Source organism: Petromyzon marinus, chromosome 13 (genome assembly GCF_048934315.1).
Source record: "Petromyzon marinus isolate PM22_M1 ecotype Great Lakes invasive population chromosome 13, UKy_Petmar_22M1.pri1.0, whole genome shotgun sequence".
NCBI classification, from domain to species: domain Eukaryota; kingdom Metazoa; phylum Chordata; class Hyperoartia; order Petromyzontiformes; family Petromyzontidae; genus Petromyzon; species Petromyzon marinus.
Window position 1 is genome coordinate 14,589,069 of NC_133679.1, and position 17,895 is coordinate 14,606,963.

At 55.5% G+C, this 17,895-nt stretch overlaps 2 protein-coding genes across 5 annotated transcripts in view; both read right to left on the bottom strand.

Annotated features, from left to right (window-relative positions):
- LOC116942080 (ephrin-A2-like) overlaps nt 1–1,410 on the bottom strand; it is a 41,359-nt gene extending 39,949 nt beyond the window's left edge. The window contains exon 1 of one of the 2 annotated variants that reach the window (XM_032953640.2): nt 728–1,410. In XM_032953640.2, coding sequence (XP_032809531.1) covers nt 728–870 — 143 coding nt within the window. In that variant the 5' untranslated portion in view covers nt 871–1,410. The remainder of the gene's footprint in view (nt 1–727) is intronic. The other variant, XM_032953639.2, reaches the window with a different exon arrangement.
- Nucleotides 1,411–3,598: 2,188 nt separating this feature from the next.
- Nucleotides 3,599–17,870, bottom strand: FBXL17 (F-box and leucine rich repeat protein 17). Of its 3 annotated transcripts, none has more exons than XM_076066730.1 (12): nt 16,914–17,870; nt 14,054–14,229; nt 12,392–12,542; nt 11,774–11,935; nt 11,286–11,408; nt 10,785–11,042; nt 9,947–10,078; nt 9,316–9,423; nt 8,633–8,763; nt 7,606–7,682; nt 6,948–7,090; nt 3,599–6,279 (listed from the first exon to the last, which is right to left on the bottom strand). In XM_076066730.1, exons 2-12 carry the CDS (start codon nt 14,164–14,166, stop codon nt 6,136–6,138), a joined length of 1,542 nt encoding a protein of 513 aa, XP_075922845.1. In that variant the 5' UTR covers nt 14,167–14,229; nt 16,914–17,870; the 3' UTR covers nt 3,599–6,135. The 3 variants fall into 3 exon arrangements, with proteins under 3 accessions (XP_075922845.1, XP_032809533.2, XP_075922846.1); XM_032953642.2 differs by lacking the exon at nt 16,914–17,870 and adding an exon at nt 16,698–16,864; XM_076066731.1 differs by lacking the exon at nt 16,914–17,870 and adding an exon at nt 15,339–16,531.
- Between the last annotated feature and the right edge of the window lie 25 nt (nt 17,871–17,895).

The window sequence follows — 17,895 nt, forward strand, 5'->3', positions numbered from 1 at the left end:
TGTGTACAGGTGAGTGTGTATGTGAGTGTACAGGCGAGCGTGTGTACAGGTGAGTGTGTATGTGAGTGTACAGGTGAGTGAACAGGTGAGCGTGTGTACAGGTGAGTGAGTGTATATACGAGTGTACAGGCGAGCGTGTGTACAGGTGAGTGAGTGTACAGGCGAGTGTACAGGCGAGTGTACAGGCGAGTGTACAGGCGAGTGTACAGGCGAGTGTACAGGCGAGTGTACAGGCGAGTGTACAGGCGAGTGTACAGGCGAGTGTACAGGCGAGTGTGTATGTGAGTGTGTATGTGAGTGTGTATGTGAGTGTACAGGCGAGCGTGTGTACAGGTGAGTGTACAGGTGAGTGAGTGTGTATGTGAGTGTACAGGCGAGCGTGTGTACAGGTGAGTGTGCAGGTGAGTGTACAGGCGAGCGTGTGTACAGGTGAGTGTGCAGGTGAGTGTACAGGCGAGCGTGCGTACAGGTGAGTGTATAGGTGAGTGTGTATGTGAGTCTACAGGCGAGCGTGTGTACAGGTGAGTGTACAGGTGAGTGTGTATGTGAGTGTACAGGCGGGTGTGTGTACAGGTGAGTGTACAGGCGAGCGTGTGTACAGGTGAGTGTATATGTGAGTGTGCAGGCGAGTGTGTGTACAGGTGAGTGTGCAGGCGAGTGTGTGTGTGAGTGTACAGGCAAGCGTGTGTACAGGTGAGTGTCTATGTGAGTGTACAGGTGAGTGTACCTGTAGTTGCTCGCGTTCCAGTAGATCACGAATCTCTCTGCGCCCGCGATTCGCGCGACCTGACTCAGCACCGCCAGCAGCAGCCACCACATCCGAGTCTCTCCCGGCCCCATCATCCTCGCTCCTGCAGCCTGGCCCCCCATGTCTCCCAGAGTCGCTTTGAGTCGACCACGTCCACCGCTCGACGCTCAGCCTCGCTCGAGCATGCCTGGGACCGATGGGGTGGCACGAGCGAGCCGACCTGGCACTGCTTATCCAGACGCGCTGGACCCACCGGGTAGAGGAATCCAACCCGGTGCGTTCGTCTTCGCGAGGAGCTCTTCGCAACAACGCCTGCTCCCCCCCAGTCTTCTCGGGCGAGGAAGAAGGTGGTGGTGGTGGGTGGTGGAGGGTGGTGGTGGGTTAAGGTGAGAGGGGGGAGGGGCGAGGAAGCGAGCAGGTGCGCGAGCCTTCCTGGTTGCTTGTTTTTTGGATGTTGTTGCTGCTGCTGTTTGTTGGTGATGTTGTTGATGTTGGTGGTGATGTTGTTGATGATGGTGTTGATGTTGCCTGCGATGAGGTTGCTCCAGTGAATCCCGTGTTCCCTCGATGCAAAGCGCCAGGTGCGTAGCGGGCTTGGAGTCACCGGTGACAGTGGTGTTGGCGGTGGTGGTGGGTGGTGAACTGCGTGGAATGAGTCTCAGCACTGAACACACTCGGACCCCCCGACCCGAGCCACAGGGGAGGGGGTGAGGAGTGTTAGGGGGTGTGGCTTCACAATGGCCCCGCCCCTCATGGCCCCCGCCCACTCGCCACACTTTTCTCCAACATTTGCCAAATGTAAAAGAAAAATATCACCCGAATCAGCATTATGCATCGCAATCATCCCACCCTATGGCGGAAACGTGGCAGGACCCTCCTGAAAATGAGCCATGACGATCAGGTGAGGCTATTTTTTCTGGGCAAACAAGTGTAAGAATAAATATGTACTGTATATAAAAAAACACATTTTATCGGGCGAGATATCTCATAAGCTAAGCAGTGGCAAGCCTGGTTAGCGCGTAACAGGTGCTATAGGCTACAGAGCTCACGTGTTGGGCAGCAGAGGGCTGTGCAATGAATGCATTGGGGCACTCAGTGCCGGATTATCCTCGTAGCAAAAGTAGCTACTACGTGTAGCTACACACGTGTAGCTACTGCTACACGTGTGTAGCAGTAGCTACTACGTGTGTAGCAGTAGCTACTACTACATATGTAGCTACTACACATGTAGTAGCTACATATGTAGTAGCTAGATATGTAGCTACTACTACATGTGTAGTAGCTACTACACATGTAGTAGTAGCTACGGGCCCCGCGCTTTCAAGGGCCCCGCGCTAAATGTTTCAAGCTATCAATTCCGGTTAAGTAATTCTTCACTTGCTCTATTACTAAGGTATTATACTGCCTTCAACTTTTATGAACTACTGGGTGTTTATAAGGTTAGCGATTTGTCGTATTATCTGGCTTATAGAAAATGAAAATATACAATTACTTTACTATGCAAGTAAAAAAAATGTGTTTTCACATTTACGTGTTTTTTTATGGCCCCATTATAACACGTGCTCCAGGCCCCGCTTAATCCGGCACTGTGTGCACTGAACTTCTCTGCGACAAAGCCTTCCTCGACCCGCCGCTGCCCGACGTATTTCAAGTATGATGGTCAACTAACCCCCACGGCGTTAGGAGGCGCTCATCCAGCAGTGGAGTGAGAGGGACTGTGCTCATCCAGCAGTGGAGTGAGAGGGACTGTGCTCATCCAGCAGTGGAGTGAGAGGGACTGTGCTCATCCAGCAGTGGAGTGAGAGGGTCTGTGCGCACGAGAGCGCTGCCGCTCCGAGCGAGTTGTAACCGGGGAAGTGTGGCCCCCTAGCGGGTCAAGAGCTCCCTGCTCAGACCACAAAGCTAACAACAAAGATCCCCGTACAGCCGCGAGAGACTGTTATGACAAGTGCTGTTAACGAGTAGCACCAATAACCCACTACAGCCACTCGCACCCCCACTCACACTGAACCTAACCCACGAGCCACTCGCCCCCAGTGACCCTAACCCACTAGCCACTCGCACCCCCACTCACACTGACCCTAACCCACGAGCCACTCGCCCCCAGTGACCCTAGCCCACTACCCATTCGCACTAACCCTCTGACCCTAACCCACTACCCACTCGCACTAGCCCTGACCCTAACCCACTAGCCACTCGCACTAGCCCTCTGACCCTAACCCACTACCCACTCGCACTAACCCTGTGACCCTAACCCACTCGCACGAGCCCTCTGACCCTAACCCACTACCCACTCGCAGTAGCCCTCTGACCCTAACCCACTACCCACTCGCACTAGCCCTGTGACCCTAACCCACTACCCACTCGCAGTAGCCCTCTGACCCTAACCCACTACCCACTCGCAGTAGCCCTCTGACCCTAACCCACTACCCACTCGCAGTAGCCCTCTGACCCTAACCCACTACCCACTCGCAGTAGCCCTCTGACCCTAACCCACTCGCAGTAGCCCTCTGACCCTAACCCACGAGCCACTCGCACTAACCCTGTGACCCTAACCCACTACCCACTCGCACTAGCCCTGTGACCCTAACCCACTAGCCACTGGCACTAGCCCTGACCCTAACCCACTAGCCACTGGCACTAGCCCTGTGACCCTAACCCACTAGCCACTGGCACTAGCCCTGTGACCCTAACCCACTAGCCACTGGCACTAGCCCTGTGACCCTAACCCACTAGCCACTCGCACTGACCCTAACTCAATAGTCACTCGCCCTCCAAGTGACCATAACCCACTAGCCACTCACAACAATTCGAGATTGACAGCGCAGGGAGCGTAGACGAGGACGGGCATCTGGAGGCGCCGTGGAAACAGTGGGGGCGCGTTTATTTTCCAGACAGGCAGGCAGTCATCGGCAGAGCGAAAAACAAAACAGGAAAACCTTGAGCCTTGGGGAAGGGCATCGACAGCACGGACGGCGGGGGGGGGGTGGGCAAGAGGAGAGCGAGCGACCTCAACACCGAGCTCCCTCCCTCCCCGGGCGAAACCAACGCCATCGAGGAAGAGACGGAGACCGATTCTACCGTCTGGCCTTGTCTGCTCAACTCGCGTAGAGTTTCTCCACAACACTGCGGGGCTGCGCATTGTCGCTCCTAGCCCGCTCCTAGCCCAGGGCTAGCTCAGCGCTCGCTCCCACAAGGCCACCTCGCTTTCCCCTAGAGGAGGGTGTTAAATCATCGGCAGCGGCATCATAGACAGGGGCTACGAAGGGGAAGAGGGGAACGACGAGGGGCGGTTGGGGACGAGGAGGCGGCTCGATGGGCAAAGGTCGCCCGGACACCTCTTTGGTTTTTGGCAGCGGCGTTCAAAACGGAACCCACAAGTGGGAACGCGCAACGCGGGAACCCGGCTCGCGACGAGCGGGGTCGGAGGTCAAAGTGGGAGCCGAACAAACAGGTCCCGTTACAAAAACAATGAACAAATCTCCGATTATTAATTATAACGAGGGGGGGTTTTATCAACCACAGCGATCGTCACCACCACTCATCATCAGCCATGACCAAGCCACTGCTGGATGAAGGCCTCCTCCCCAAGCCACCACCACCACCCGCCGTTGCCTCTCGCGATCCTTCGACGTAACGATCCATTCCACACGGAGCCGAACTCTCCCGCTCGCTCCACCTGTTGGACGATGGGACGTCCTCACGGACTCGCTCCGTCCCTTGGCTGGCGACGCGTGTGTCAAATCGTGCGTGCGAGCGTCGGGACCGACGCGTGTAGTGACAGTGGGGAGGGGTCATGTGACTCGTGCAACCACTAGTGGCTGCTACATTCACCACAACATAAAAACAAATGAATAGGGTTCCTGTAATCAAATCGCAATGATGAAATCAGTGGATCATTTGATCCATATTAATAACAGCCCTCACAACAGGTGTGTATACATATATACCATACGATACGTATATATACACAGACACGCGCATATAACAAATATAAAGACTAAGATCCTCCATGCAGCCTTAACAGACTGTTACGGAAAATGCTGTTAGCGAGCAGCACCTATTAAGGCCGGCACAGTACATGAGGGGGTGGTGTGGCTAGCACCACGCCCGGCCGCCTTTGTCTCCCTTAGTAGCGACATCTACACATCGCACCAGGTACTCATTTGAGGCCGGGTAGACCTGGGAGACGCCCCAGAACCGGTTCGGATAATCGTCACTTACTGGCCGTGAGCTGGAATCGAACGCGAGTCGCCAGGTTCGTAGCGCAGTGCGCTAAATGCTGCACCACCGCTCCCCCACTATACAGTACGCACGCGCACACACGAACACACATGCAAACTCGGCGATCGAACGTTGAGCGTAAGTTTCATCGCTTCGTGGTTTTCATAAAAAAATGTCAGCATCACAATGTTATTGGGGTGGGAGGGGGGGGATAGTTGGGGTACACCCCCCCCCCCCGCCCCCGCATGTTTTGGGGTTGCCACGGTCGTGGAGCGGTGACATTAGCCAGTCCTGGTGGAGGTGGGGGGGGACGCTCGGACGACGCTCAGCTCAGCGTTTTCGTCGCTGTCGCCGTCACCGTCCGGATGAACACCTGAGCGCGGGGGGGGGGGGTGTAAGTGGGGCGATGCTCGAGTAGGAACGATTTGGCTTCATCGTTCCAAAAACAATTAAAGTTAATCGCGCGTCGCCCTCGTCAAAAGTCGTTTTCCTGAAAGTGTGCCATGGCTTCTTCTTGAGTTGTTCATCTGCGCGTCCCCGGCATGCACACCGCCGGCCGGCCACCCCTGCAAGGCCCCTTCCCCCACCCTGCTCTCTCCTCCGCCAGGCTCTTCCGCTGCTGCCTTGGGTAGTCCTCAGACCGGCGAATTCCATAATCGTCTCAACAAAACTCACGAACTAAAAGCAAACACGATAACATTTTTTTGCTTAATAAATACCCTGTAGCGGAGAGCACCGCGGGGATGGGAGGACGCCGACTCGCAAACCTCCGTCCCGGTTCTTTCTCTCTCCCTCCCCCCGCCCATCCCCCATCTCCGCCCCCGGTAGGAAACGCGAGGTGGCTTGCAGTCGTCACGCTCCGGATCCTGAGTCCGTCACGGACGAGTCGGCACGTTTCACAGTCCACACACAGACCCTTCTTCTCCCGCTCCTGCTGGAGTCCACCTCTCCGGGAAGGCGTTCAGAGCAACCCGGAATACGGCGCCCCTCGGCGGCGTCCGTTCTGGGTTCCGCGTCTCGCCCCCCGGCGCGGCGCGAGGAGACGCGTCGTGGGCGGGGAAGGGGCGGCGTGACCCCGTAAAGCCTGAGCAGTGGTGGGGGGGGGTGTGTTGGTTCTTTGGGTCGCTGGGTCACACGGGGGGGGGGGCGGGGGGCAGACGAGGTCACGGGGCAGAGCCCGCGGAGCCCGAGGGCTTCCAGCCGAGCTGGTAGGCCCGCGCGAGCGTGCGCTTGCAGTCCTGCAGCATGGTGCTGTAGACGATGCGCGGGTAGCGCTGCACCAGCTCCTCCACCGTTTCCTCGCTCACCTGCCCCGCCGGAGGGAGGAGGGGGTGGGTGACGAGAGAGAGGGGGCAACGTTAACGGAGAGTGAGAGGGGAGAGAGATAGCAGAGAGGACAGAAAAAGAGAAGGAAGAGATGGGGAGGAGATCCCGGTGTGGGAAGAGAAGGCAGAGTGAATATAGTAAGAGGAGAGAGGAGATAGGAAAGGTGAGAAATGAATAATGGGAGAGAGAAGTTGGGAGAGAGGAGAGGGGAGGAAACGATAGCGTAGAGGAATTAAGGGACAGGAGGAGAGAGGAGAGGACAGAACAGGAGCGCGAAGAGTGTAATGAAGGAGCAGCGTGGGAAGGAGCATACAGAGAATCAGAATATGTATTTATACCGTAAGAATCCAATGAGCTTTAAAGCTCTTTTTCACAGATGTCCAGTAGAGACACAGGGTAAGAACGTGATAAATCATACTAAAACACCACTGGGGTGAAAAGTATATGAAAGGTAAGCAAGTCACACAAAAAAACTAATCATACTAAACTATTTTTTATTTCACCAGGTAAGACTCACGGAGCCTCTTAGCTTCTTTTTCAGAGGCGACCTGGTCACAAATGATAGCTCAACGAAGTGGCTTATTGTGTTGAAATTTACAGCAGCCATGGGGTGACATGGAGGGGGTGGTGTGAGGCAGTGGGGCGTAACCTTGTCGCAGCGCATGAGGCCCAGATATGCGAGTGAGCGGCTCGTGCGGGAGATCTCGATGGCGCCGTGGTCCGTGATCTCCTGGCACCAGCCCACATCCACCGTCTCGATGCTGGCGCTGAAGCGGCCAATCACAAGCAGCGCTGGGGGCGTGTGGGGTGGGCAAGGTGGGGAGGGGGGAGCAAAAGAAATAAAAAAAGGAATTTTAAATAATCGTGCACATGCACGGACGCTGTGAATGCTTCCCATCGTGCACTGTTGTCGAGAGATTTTAAATCAGCAACGGCTTCACACGGACGTCGTCTCGCCCGCATTAGAGCGTGCACTCACGGGTTAACGGGAGCCTGTCAGACACTCGCACAACGCCGCTGTGCACGGACGGACGGACGTACGGCTGTGACGACGTCACAAACCCTTAGAGACGTGAACGGGATGGAACGATGACGCAACGGTTAGCACTTTGCGCACTTTTTCTCGATTAAAAAAAAATTTCATGATTGAAACCCATTTCTTAATAACTGCTTTGTGTTCTTTTATTTGTGGAACTCCAATTTGCATGGTTGATTACGTACAGTGCAAAAGAAGTTCAACATACACACACTGATCAGAGTTTAATTCCCCACCATAGTGAGGGAGGGGAGGAAGGGGGGGGGATTACCTTGGTCAGTGATGGAACACGACACCAGGTACAGCTCCTTGATGTTTCTCCCCTCCTTCGCAATCACCTCCACACACCTGTGTGTGCACACGTGTGTGTGCACATTATGTGTAGTGACGTCACGGGATGTCACTGTGTAGTGCCGGCCCTAGAGGCACGGCGTGCTGTGTAGCGACATCGCGGACACCACTAATGGTGTCGGTGTAGTACCGGCCCTACAGGGGCCCGGTGAGCTCTGAGTGATAGCGCTGGGTGGCACCACGCCTAGTGGTCACCACCTGGCTAACTACACCAGTCACGTGGTAACTAGTGTAGCTAGCCTGGTGGTCACTGGCTAACTACACCAGTCACGTGGCTAACTACACCAGTCACGTGGTAACTAGTGTAGTTAGCCTGGTGGTCACCACCTGGCTAACTACACCAGTTACATTGTAATTAGTGTAGTTAGCCTGGTGGTCCACTACCATAGGTTATTCTATCAAGGGGCAGTTACCCCGTTTGTTGGTGTAAAATGTGTTGCCTCCAAGAGTACGTCTGCGACTCAGTTGAACTCACTACATATGCATGTGCACTTGTGTTAAAAAAACAGCGAATTAACCCAGTGGGGAGCACAGGTGGTGCACATTTGCCAGCCATCTCAAGTGAAATCAACCCATGGCACTTGGGTCTGTCCCTTGACCTCCTGCCAGAAACAAGCTTCCACGCACCAAGTTTGGCACAAGCGCTTTGGTGACATCACCACCACTTTGTGGCAAATAGCGGCCGTTGCGGTTGTTGGTGTAGTGTGATGGTAGTGTGCGATATGCCTCTGTATAGGCGACTGGGGGTGTAATGTGGTTGGCACGGTTGTGTATGTAATGCGGTTGTGTCAAGTGCTGTTGTGGTTGTATGTGTCGTGCTACTGTGTGTGTGGTGCGGTTGTGGTTGTTTGGTGTTATGGTTGTGTGCGTCGCAGTTGTGCGTGTCGTGTGCGGTTGTGCGTGCGGTACGGTCGTGCGTGTGGTACGGTCGTGCGGTGCGGTCGTGCCTGTCATCGATGCCGCGGTTGAGGCACAGGTTGAGTGTGGTGAGGCGTGAACAGCTCCTCACCAGCGCCATCACCGTCTCCCCATCCAGCTCACTCACGTGCCGCAGGTCAAGGGTCACCAGTTCGCCTAGCTGTGGGAGGAGGGGCAGGAAGTGGGAGGGATGAGACAGGCAACCAGAAGAGAGAGGAGGTGAGAGCGGGATCGACGAGGGCGGAACCACGCAGGGGCTCGTGTGGGAATGGGATCGTGCCACGCAGACACGCAGACGGGGGGAGGGGCATTTTCAGACGGGGGCGGAGGCTTTCGCAGCCAGACTGCTGCTGTGCGGCATTGGGACAAACGAGTGGGGCTGCTGCAGGAGCTAGAAGGGATAGCAGAGCTAGAGGGGCTACCAGGGACCGAGTGGATAGCGGGAATAGAGGGACAAGGGGGATATGTACGTTTGTTGAACTTCTTTTGCACCATACGTAGCCAACCGTGCCAATTCGAGGTGTGGGCGAAGGACAACAAACTAACACAAAAAACGCAGTTCTAAACAAATTCGTTTTCAATCTAGATTTAACAAGAGCCAGCTACGGTGGCTTCCCAATACAGAGTTACTAGCGGGGGGGGAACAGAGGGACTGAGGGGCTAATAACGGGGGATAGAGAGGGGCTAGAGGAGACGGAGTGGTGAGGCTCACCCTGGCAAGGTGCCTCACTCCCCTGGAGGTGACGGAGCAGCCCATGAGCCCCACGTACTGGAGACGTGGGCAGCACTCGGCGAGGCACTGCACGGAGGAGTTCGTCACCTGGAGGCCGGAGAAGCACCGCCCGCCCACCTCGGGTGTCAGGTCAGTCAACCGTACTTCCCCGCAACGCCTCCAACAGCTTCAATTAGTACGATTCAGAATCGATGATATCGGGTTAGCCCAACGTCACAACGATCCGGCCAACTTTGTGTCGTAAGCCGCCACCCCGCGACACAGCCAAACAAATTAAATTGTTACTCATCCACCCACTCACTCAGTCACTCGCCCACCTGCTCACTCACTGGCGAGAAAAAATTGTCACAACCAAATTTAGCAGCGAGTGGAGGCGCTACATTTAGCTTGAAACCGTGCCAAGCATCTTCAGGGCAACATCCAGTAAGTCCACATAACCGTGTCACCTGACCCGGCTTCCTGAACAGAGTGTGAACCCAGGTTCTCAGGGGGGGGAAGGGTTTCTGGCTCATTGTATCCAGCACAGACCACCAATCCCCCCCCCGCCCCGAGTCACCCTGCCCCCTGAACAACTCTGCAGTGGCCGTGTAGCGCTGTTGTCTCGCCGTACCAGGTGATTCTCAAGCAGGTAAATCTTGGTGAGGAGAGGGCAGCCGCGCGCCAGCGCTGTGATGCCGGCGTCGGTCAGCAGGTAGCACTGGCCCAGGTGAACCTCGCGCAGGTCTGAACAGCTGGCGCCGAGCTGTGATATAATATCCACGTACACAGAAGAGGGTAAAAATCCCCTCGTATCGCTTTAACAGACTGTTGGGGCAAGTGCTGTTATTGAGTAGCGCCTATGAAGGTCGACAGGGCACACGAGATTAGTTGCCAGCACCGCACCTGCCCGGCTTTGTCTCCCCAGGGCTGATGCTTACAGACTGCACCAGGTACTCATTTAAAACTGGGTCGACCTAGGGGAGGCCCAGGACCGGTTCATATATTCATCACGGATATTGGCTATGAGCAGGATAAGAACTGGGGTTGCTGGCTTGACAGCGCAGTATGCTAACCACTGCGCCACCATGTCACAACCATGCACTCATGTAGTCACAGCTACACGATTAGGCCCACTGAGCTATATAGCTCCTTTTCAGAAGCGACCTGGCCACAAATGTATAGGAGCCAAATACTATAAACGCATGTTTCTAAATGTGGAGGGAAACACCGGAGGACCTGGAGAAAAATCCACGCGACCACGAGGAGATCATGCAAACTCCAAATATACAACAGCCGTAAGGGTTGGGATCGAACCCACGTCCTCCTGTATAGCAGGCGAGGTAGTTAACAACTCGCCACTGTGGCGCCATACTCACCAAGTCACAACCACACACTCAAATATTCACCACTACCCTATGCCCCCCCAGGCACCCTGCCCCCCGCCCCCCCCGAGTCCCCTGACCCCCGACCTGTCTCAGTGCATCGTCGGTGATGGCGTCGAGGTTGGAGAGGTTGAGCGAGCGTAGCGCGGGGCAGTGCCTCGCCAGGCTGCCCACGGCGGCGTCCGTCAGCTGCTTGCAGCGCGTCGCCGAGAAGCAGAGCAGCGCCGGGCAGGAGCGTGCCATCAGCGCCACGCCGGCATCGCTGACGGCACGGCAGTCGGCGACGCAGACGCGCGTCACGCCGTGGCTCAGCGACGTCACGTGAGCCAGCACCTCGTCCGTCACCTGCGACATCCACGCCGTCATCGTCGTTCCGCACGAACGAAGGCCCACCCGCACACGCCCATCTCGTTCTCACCATATGCATCGTTAGCTTGTACCCTATATCGTCATCGTCATCATCATCAGCCGTGATCTATCCACTGCTGAACGAAGTTCCTCCCCACGCCATCGGAAAGGGAGGGAGGAAAGGGAAGAAGCGAGGGGGTAGGCGAGGGGGGAGGGCGAGGGAGGGAGCAAGGGAGTCACCTTCTGACGGCCACGGAGGTCGAGACGCCGCCACAGCTCGGGGTCGGAGCACAGCTCCCGCCAGAGGCGACACACGAGCGAGGCGGCCAGGCAGCGCTCCATCAGCGACAGGTATGACAGCACCTGGGCAGAACGCGGCGTTATGGCACGCTGGCTCAACGGCGACGTCCCCAACACGCGCCCGGGCGTTGCTGCCGCCCCGTCCCCGACAGCTACGGAGCACGTGACTCGCACGGCCGCCACCTCCACAAGCAGAAACTCGAGCCCGGACAACCGTAGAGCGAACGCGAGGTCGCATTGCGGAACGTAGCGCGCATCATTGCCGGCTGTGCAAATGCAACGGAGGCAGCAGCAGCAGCAACAGCGGTGCATTCAGCCTCAGCTGAAGCGGTCGCGTGGCGTTCACACTTGGGTAAGGGTCTCCAGAGTCGCTCTTCACCTCGGCTACACGCGAAAGGAAAAGGAGCATTGCCCACGGCCGTGCCCACCTTGAGGAGGATCGATGAGGGTAGACGATTGATGTTGGCCGCTTCCGTGGGAACCGTTGCCGCAGCGACGTGGCCGTCACCGGCCGGTCCCACTCCATCGCCGGGGGCCGGGCTGAGGCAGGGCAACTTGCTGGAGGGCAGCGAGCCAGGGTCATCCCCACCCTGCGAGACAAAGATCCCCCGTATAGCCTTAACCAACTTCTGGGGCAAGTGCTGTTAAACAAGTGGCACCTATGAAGGCCAACATTGTTTCTCTGGTGGCGAAGTTTACACACCGCACAAAGTAATCATTTTAGGCCGAGTCAAACTAGAGCAGGCCTCGACAGGACTGGTTCAAATATTAGCCATCGATGTTGGTAATTAGTGGGAATCCCAGGTCGCCGAGTTAGTCGAGTTTACCAAACCGATAATAGATTACTTAAACAGGCAGCCCTGCCCAGGTAACAACTGCATACGTAAGGTTCACCGAGGCCCTGTTATTGATTTAAATCATTGTCAAAAACTGAGAGACAGGAAGAGAGAAGCACCACCCGCCCCCTACCATCTTGAATAAACCTCGCCGCCTCCACGACCCCCCCACCCCACCCCGTGCGCCTCCCCCTGCCCAGCGGTCCTTACGTTGCTGTTGCTGGTGGAGTTGCACTTGCGCTTGCCGCCCGCCAGCGGCATCTCTGCGTGCGCGGCGCAGGGCTCTCCGCTCGCTCCCTCCTCCTCCGATTCAGATTCGCCCAGCGGTGCCGGACACGGCACGAAGCCACCACAACATGACCTGCATCACAGCACCACCGTCAGCACGGCGCCACTGGCAGAGCGGCACCACCGTCAGCGCGGCGTCAGCGCAGCAGTGCCACCGTCAGCGCGGCACCACCATCAGCATGGCACCACTGTCAGCGCAGCGCCACCGTCAGCGCGGCACCACCATCAGCATGGCACCACCGTCAGCGCGGCGCTACCGTCAGCGCGGCGCCACCGTCAGCATGGTACCACCGTCAGCACAGCACCGTCAGCGCGGCGTCAGCGCGGCACCACCATCAGCATGGTACCACCGTCAGCACAGCACCACCGTCAGCACGGCGTCAGCGTCGGCGCGGCGCCACCGTCACGCAAACCCCGTCGCTTGTCATCTCGTGTCATCCACGGGGTGGGGCAGCAGGGGTTAGCACACCGTATGGAGGTCGATGTGGACGTATTGGCGGTACACCGGTGCAGTATAACACACCGGTATTCATAAAACAGTCTGACTATGTCACTGTTACCCTTGAGTGAGCTGCACTCCATCAGAAGTTGCCTTAGATTCAGCAGCTGCTTTCCCATTCGAACGTGTGACAGGAGTTATAATCTTTCGATGCCACCGTCCACCAAAAAAAAAATCAATGAATCGAGGAACCGTCCGACCAAGTCTAGGGCACGAGTCAAATCTGCCTTTGGAACACAGAGCCAATCGTCATCAGGCTGGCTGCTATACGGAAACAGACTGTGAAGCTTCGTGTTTAGCTGCTCATAACGTTCGTCTTCCGACTGCTTTGCCATCACGAGAACTGATTTTGACGCACCGCCACCCCACAAGATTTTCTGATTGGGGTTTACGAATCGTGCGAAAATAAAGGATTGCAAAAAAATTAGTTTTTTTTTTACCGCGCACCCGTGTACCGCCAATATGTTCATATCAAAAAATGTCGCGGACAACACCGCACTGAGCAGTGTGGTGAAGTATGGTCAGACAAGCCCTATGTCTGAGAATTTAGTTTTAAAAAAAACCAGGGTACCCGGACAAAACCCACCAACAATATCATCTTACCACATGTTCAGCTCTGTCGAAACTGGTGGGCTGGACGAAGCTGAGAGCAGCGTTCACAAAGTGTGATGGTTGCATGATATACGCACGCAATGCATATTAAACTAAACTACTAAACTTTTTATTTTACCAGGTAAGGTTCACCGATCTCTAGAGCTCTTTTTCAGAAGTGACCTGGATACACCCATGACAGCGCAACACAGTTGCTTATCGTGTGGAAATTTATAACAGCCAATACTTGAAACGCAAGTTTCTAAATGTGCCGGGAAAAAAACCAGAGGACCCGGAGAAAAATCCACACGACCACGGGGAGAACACGCAAACTCCACATCAGGGTCAGGATCGAACCCACGACCTCCTGCATGTTAGACGAGGTAGTTAACATCTCACCACCGTGCCACCCTGTGGCATATGGATGCGAGTCATGCCTTTCTGCCATTTGTGAGCAGTTCATGCTATGCACAGATTGATTCTAGAATGCGTACCTGGGACCGCGGCAGTAGGGGTCTGCGAGGCCAGGTCTTGGAGCCGGTGCGCGAAGCCTCGCTTCCTTCCTGCTCTTCAGCAGTGCCGCGGGCCGAGACAGCAGCAGGCCCATACAGAGGGGGCGCCTCTCCCTGCCGCCAGGGGCCCCCCGTCTCTCACGCCAGCTGCACTCCCTCTGCAACATGAGGTCACGGTCAAGGGTCAGAACGTTGCAAGGTGACTCACGGTGCAGAGCTGCAAACGCCAAGATCCTAGCCATGAATCTGGGTTTCAGCCGCCCGTAGTTTGCCTGCCATGCAGGTGTTAGAATTTGAAAATGGGAACGTGCAGCACCCTGCGTGAGGATAAGAAACCACTCTAAGGTTCTCAGAACTGGTTCTTTGGTAGCTCATTCTGCACGATGTTTTATAACCTGATGGGCAATGTAGTTTTCTGCAAAAGTTCCAAAAAGGAATTATTCTCGTGAAATTATAAAACGATAAAACTATTTTTATTTTACAAGGTAAGGCCCACTGAGCAATTTAGCTCTTATTCAGAAGCGACCTCGCTATCACAAATGATAGCTCAACGTAGTGGCTTATCACGTGGAAATTTACATCAGCCAAATGCTCTAAACGAATGTTTATAAATGCAGAGGGAAAACCCGGAGCACCCGGAGATAAAGTCCACACGACCACGGGGAGAACATGCAAACTCCAAATATACAGCAGGCGTCAGGGTCGGGATCGACCTCACGACCTCCTGTATCCGACCAAGCGAGGTAATTAACATCTCGCCACCACGTTGCCTTGATGAGGGTGCTGACGGGCAACTCGATCACAGACGAATGCCGCTCATGCCTCTGCACCTCGTCTCCTTCTGCTTAATCCTCTAACCATTCTCTTTGGTTCTTTCGGTAAAGTCACGTAGATAAAAAAAAATTAATAGATCACGACGTTTCGATCGCAACACAAGCAACCGTCATCAGGCGAGACAGACACAGCAGGCAGAACTTGCTGACGCAGGAGAAAGAGCTGCTGCAACACGATGTTATATAGGCTTTATAGGTGGGCTCAAACCCAAGGTAAAGTGGGCGGAGCTAGAGATGGAATTTGTACGTAAAACGTAAGAGATTAGCATGTCAATGTGGCTCTAACCATTGCTGAGTCGACACGTGATCTTAACGACCTCCTAATAAGTCTCATCACTATTTGGAGCGTCTTTCTTTTGTTGCAGGGCAATCCATCCTTCAGGGACCCCTCTTACAGTCTCAACGCCACCACCACACCAACCAGCTGGCTTTACCTCTTCCCCTTGCTACAGTCAATACGTCCTTCAAGGACCACTCCGAGCCTCAATCACCAACCCATCCTCTGGGTGGCACTCCAGTGAAGGCACCAAACGTCTCAATAATGAACATCTCTCCAACCACGCGCTGTCGCCCATGGCTCGACCCAAGTCCTTTGTTTGTCCACCACGTCCCCAGCTGCACGCGCCTCCTCCGTCTCCCTACAGAGACAGTGAGCTCTTACCAACCTCCCCAGGAGCATCGTGTGGGACCCCCGTCTCTCTGTGTCCTACCCGAGTTCAATGCTTCAGTTAGTGATAAAACATCGTTTTAAAATCGCGGTCAGGAGTCGTGATGGAACTACTTACCGATCGTAAATGTTTACGACCGTTATAATCATTAACACAACCTCAAGCTCGTCTCGAGGAAGGGCCTGGCTAATGTTTGGACCATCGAGACGATCACGCAGCGAGACGGAGATGCACATTGGTGGTGGTGGTGAGCGCCATACACAACGAGAGAGACGCGGCGAGGGGAACACAACAAACACGGAGACGCACAAAGTAAATCATCAACGAGGGAGACGATAGAGACACGGGCACTGAGACAAACGTAAGTACACTCGAGAGATGCATTACAACCAACACAACCCTCCAGACTCAACAAGCGTGCAAGCGGCTCCCGACCACAGGTTTTAAGTTGTCATCCGACTACCCCCACATCCCACTATCACCCCAGCAGCCCTATCCCACTGCCCCCCAAGAACCGCGAGCTTTAGCAAACCCATATCAGCACCCTTTAACTCTATTGTGCTTCCCGTGGTCCCGGGAGGAAAATGATAGGGAACGGAGACACAGAGAGACACAGCGACCAAGAGGAACATCGTCCGAGAAGAGAATACAAAGATCACCCGTATCGCCTTAAGAGGCTGTAGGAGCAAGCGCTATTAGCGAGCACCTATGAAGGCCGGCACGGCACACGAGTGGGTTGGTGGCCAGCACCACGCTCGGCCGCCTTTGTCTCCCCAGTGGCGATGTTTACACATCGGGGAGCCCCACGACCGGTTCGGCTAATCGTCGCGGGTGTTTGTCGTGAACGGGAATAGAACTCGGGTCAGTCGGGTTCGTAGCGCACAGTGCGCTAACCGTTGCACCACCGCTCCCCACGCAACACAGAGAAGAGACACGCGCATATCGTGAGACGGGTCGAGCACATTTGGGGGTCTCACACCGCCATAATCCAACCCCCCCCCCCCCTTCCTCGCGGTCCTTGATCCCAAACCCAGCTTCTCACCCGACTCCTGACTTCACCCTTCATCGCCATCACTATCCCCTCGTGCCCTGGACCCCCGAGCGGCAGGACGCGAGCAAGCGCACCGGCGTTAGGAGCTGCGCTCCGTTGTCCTTTTCGAGGCCGCGCTCGAGCCACCTCGCACCGGGGCCGGGGCGCAAGGACCCCGGCCGACACTGCTAGGAAAGAGCGAAGGCCCCGTGGCTGCGTAGGCCTCGTCGGGGTCCCGCTTCTGCAAACGGCGCTCGGGGAGGGGGGTGGTGGTCAGGGGGATCCCTGCCGTGAGGGGGGGGGGGTCTTACCGGCACGAGGCATGAACCCCTGAAAGGGGGTGCGCAGGGATCGATGTTTTCGCCGAGGAGAGGGGGCTTCGCGGTTCGCCCCCCTTGGCCGCGGCGCGATAACTTTATGGACACCACGCGGTGCCGGCGGTGCCAGACCAGAGGGTTTTTGTTGTTGAAACCTCTTTGTGGATCGAACTCCGTGGGGTAATCGATCCGATCGATTTCCCGCGTGACATCAAAGTCTTTGCACACAAAAAGTCCAAAAACGCCAAGCGGGCCAGCAACAAACTGCACTCTTTGCGTCGCCTACTGCATAGGTCGCCCTTTAAATTGCGTTATTGTCGAATGCAATCGAGTTTCCGCAGCCACTGGAGGCGCTACATTCTTACCGGTAACCACGTTACTGGATTTGGGGATGCTGCTGCTGTTGTGTTGGCAGTGGTGCACAAGTTAACAGCAACAACGGCACCTCAACACATTAGTCAACAGCACTGCCTTCAAGGACCATTGCCTGAAACGTCGCCCTAGAGGCAGTGAACTTCAGCTCGCTGGGCCCCTGTCTGCGCTGTGAAGGGCCATAGCCAGAAACGTCGCCTATGTTTTTGTTCTAAGGCCACACACGGGCACTATTATTTATGGACGTGTTGAATGTTTAACACGTAGGCTTTTGCGACCCAATATCACAATTGGCTGTGGCGGGTTTAACGACATTTAATATATTTACGCGCTCTAACCCCCCAAAAAACCTGTACTTATGGATAATTGAATGTCTTGATTTGAAGCTTTCGTGACTGCAGGAATCCATACTCTTTGGTTCTTTCGGTAAAGTAACGTAGGTATAAAATAACATAAATCACGACGTTTCGGGCGCAACACCACCTGATGACGGACGCTTGTGTTGCGCCCGAAACGTCGTTATTTTATACCTACGTGGTAAACCACGTGGCCGCTGAGACGCCATGTGGAGGAGGGGAAGGAGGCGAGGGTGGGGGAGGGGGGC

Bases quoted from the DNA above. Each gene is read 5' to 3' on its own strand.
- FBXL17 (XM_076066730.1), bottom strand. From the start codon at position 14,166: ATGGGCCTGCTGCTGTCTCGGCCCGCGGCACTGCTGAAGAGCAGGAAG. The intron at 12,543-14,053 runs GTACGCATTCTA...GCTGTGATGCAG, and splicing joins CCCTACTGCCGCGGTCCCAG to GTCATGTTGTGGTGGCTTCG. The intron at 9,424-9,946 runs GTACGGCGAGAC...TCCGGCCTCCAG, and splicing joins ACCTGCTTGAGAATCACCTG to GTGACGAACTCCTCCGTGCA.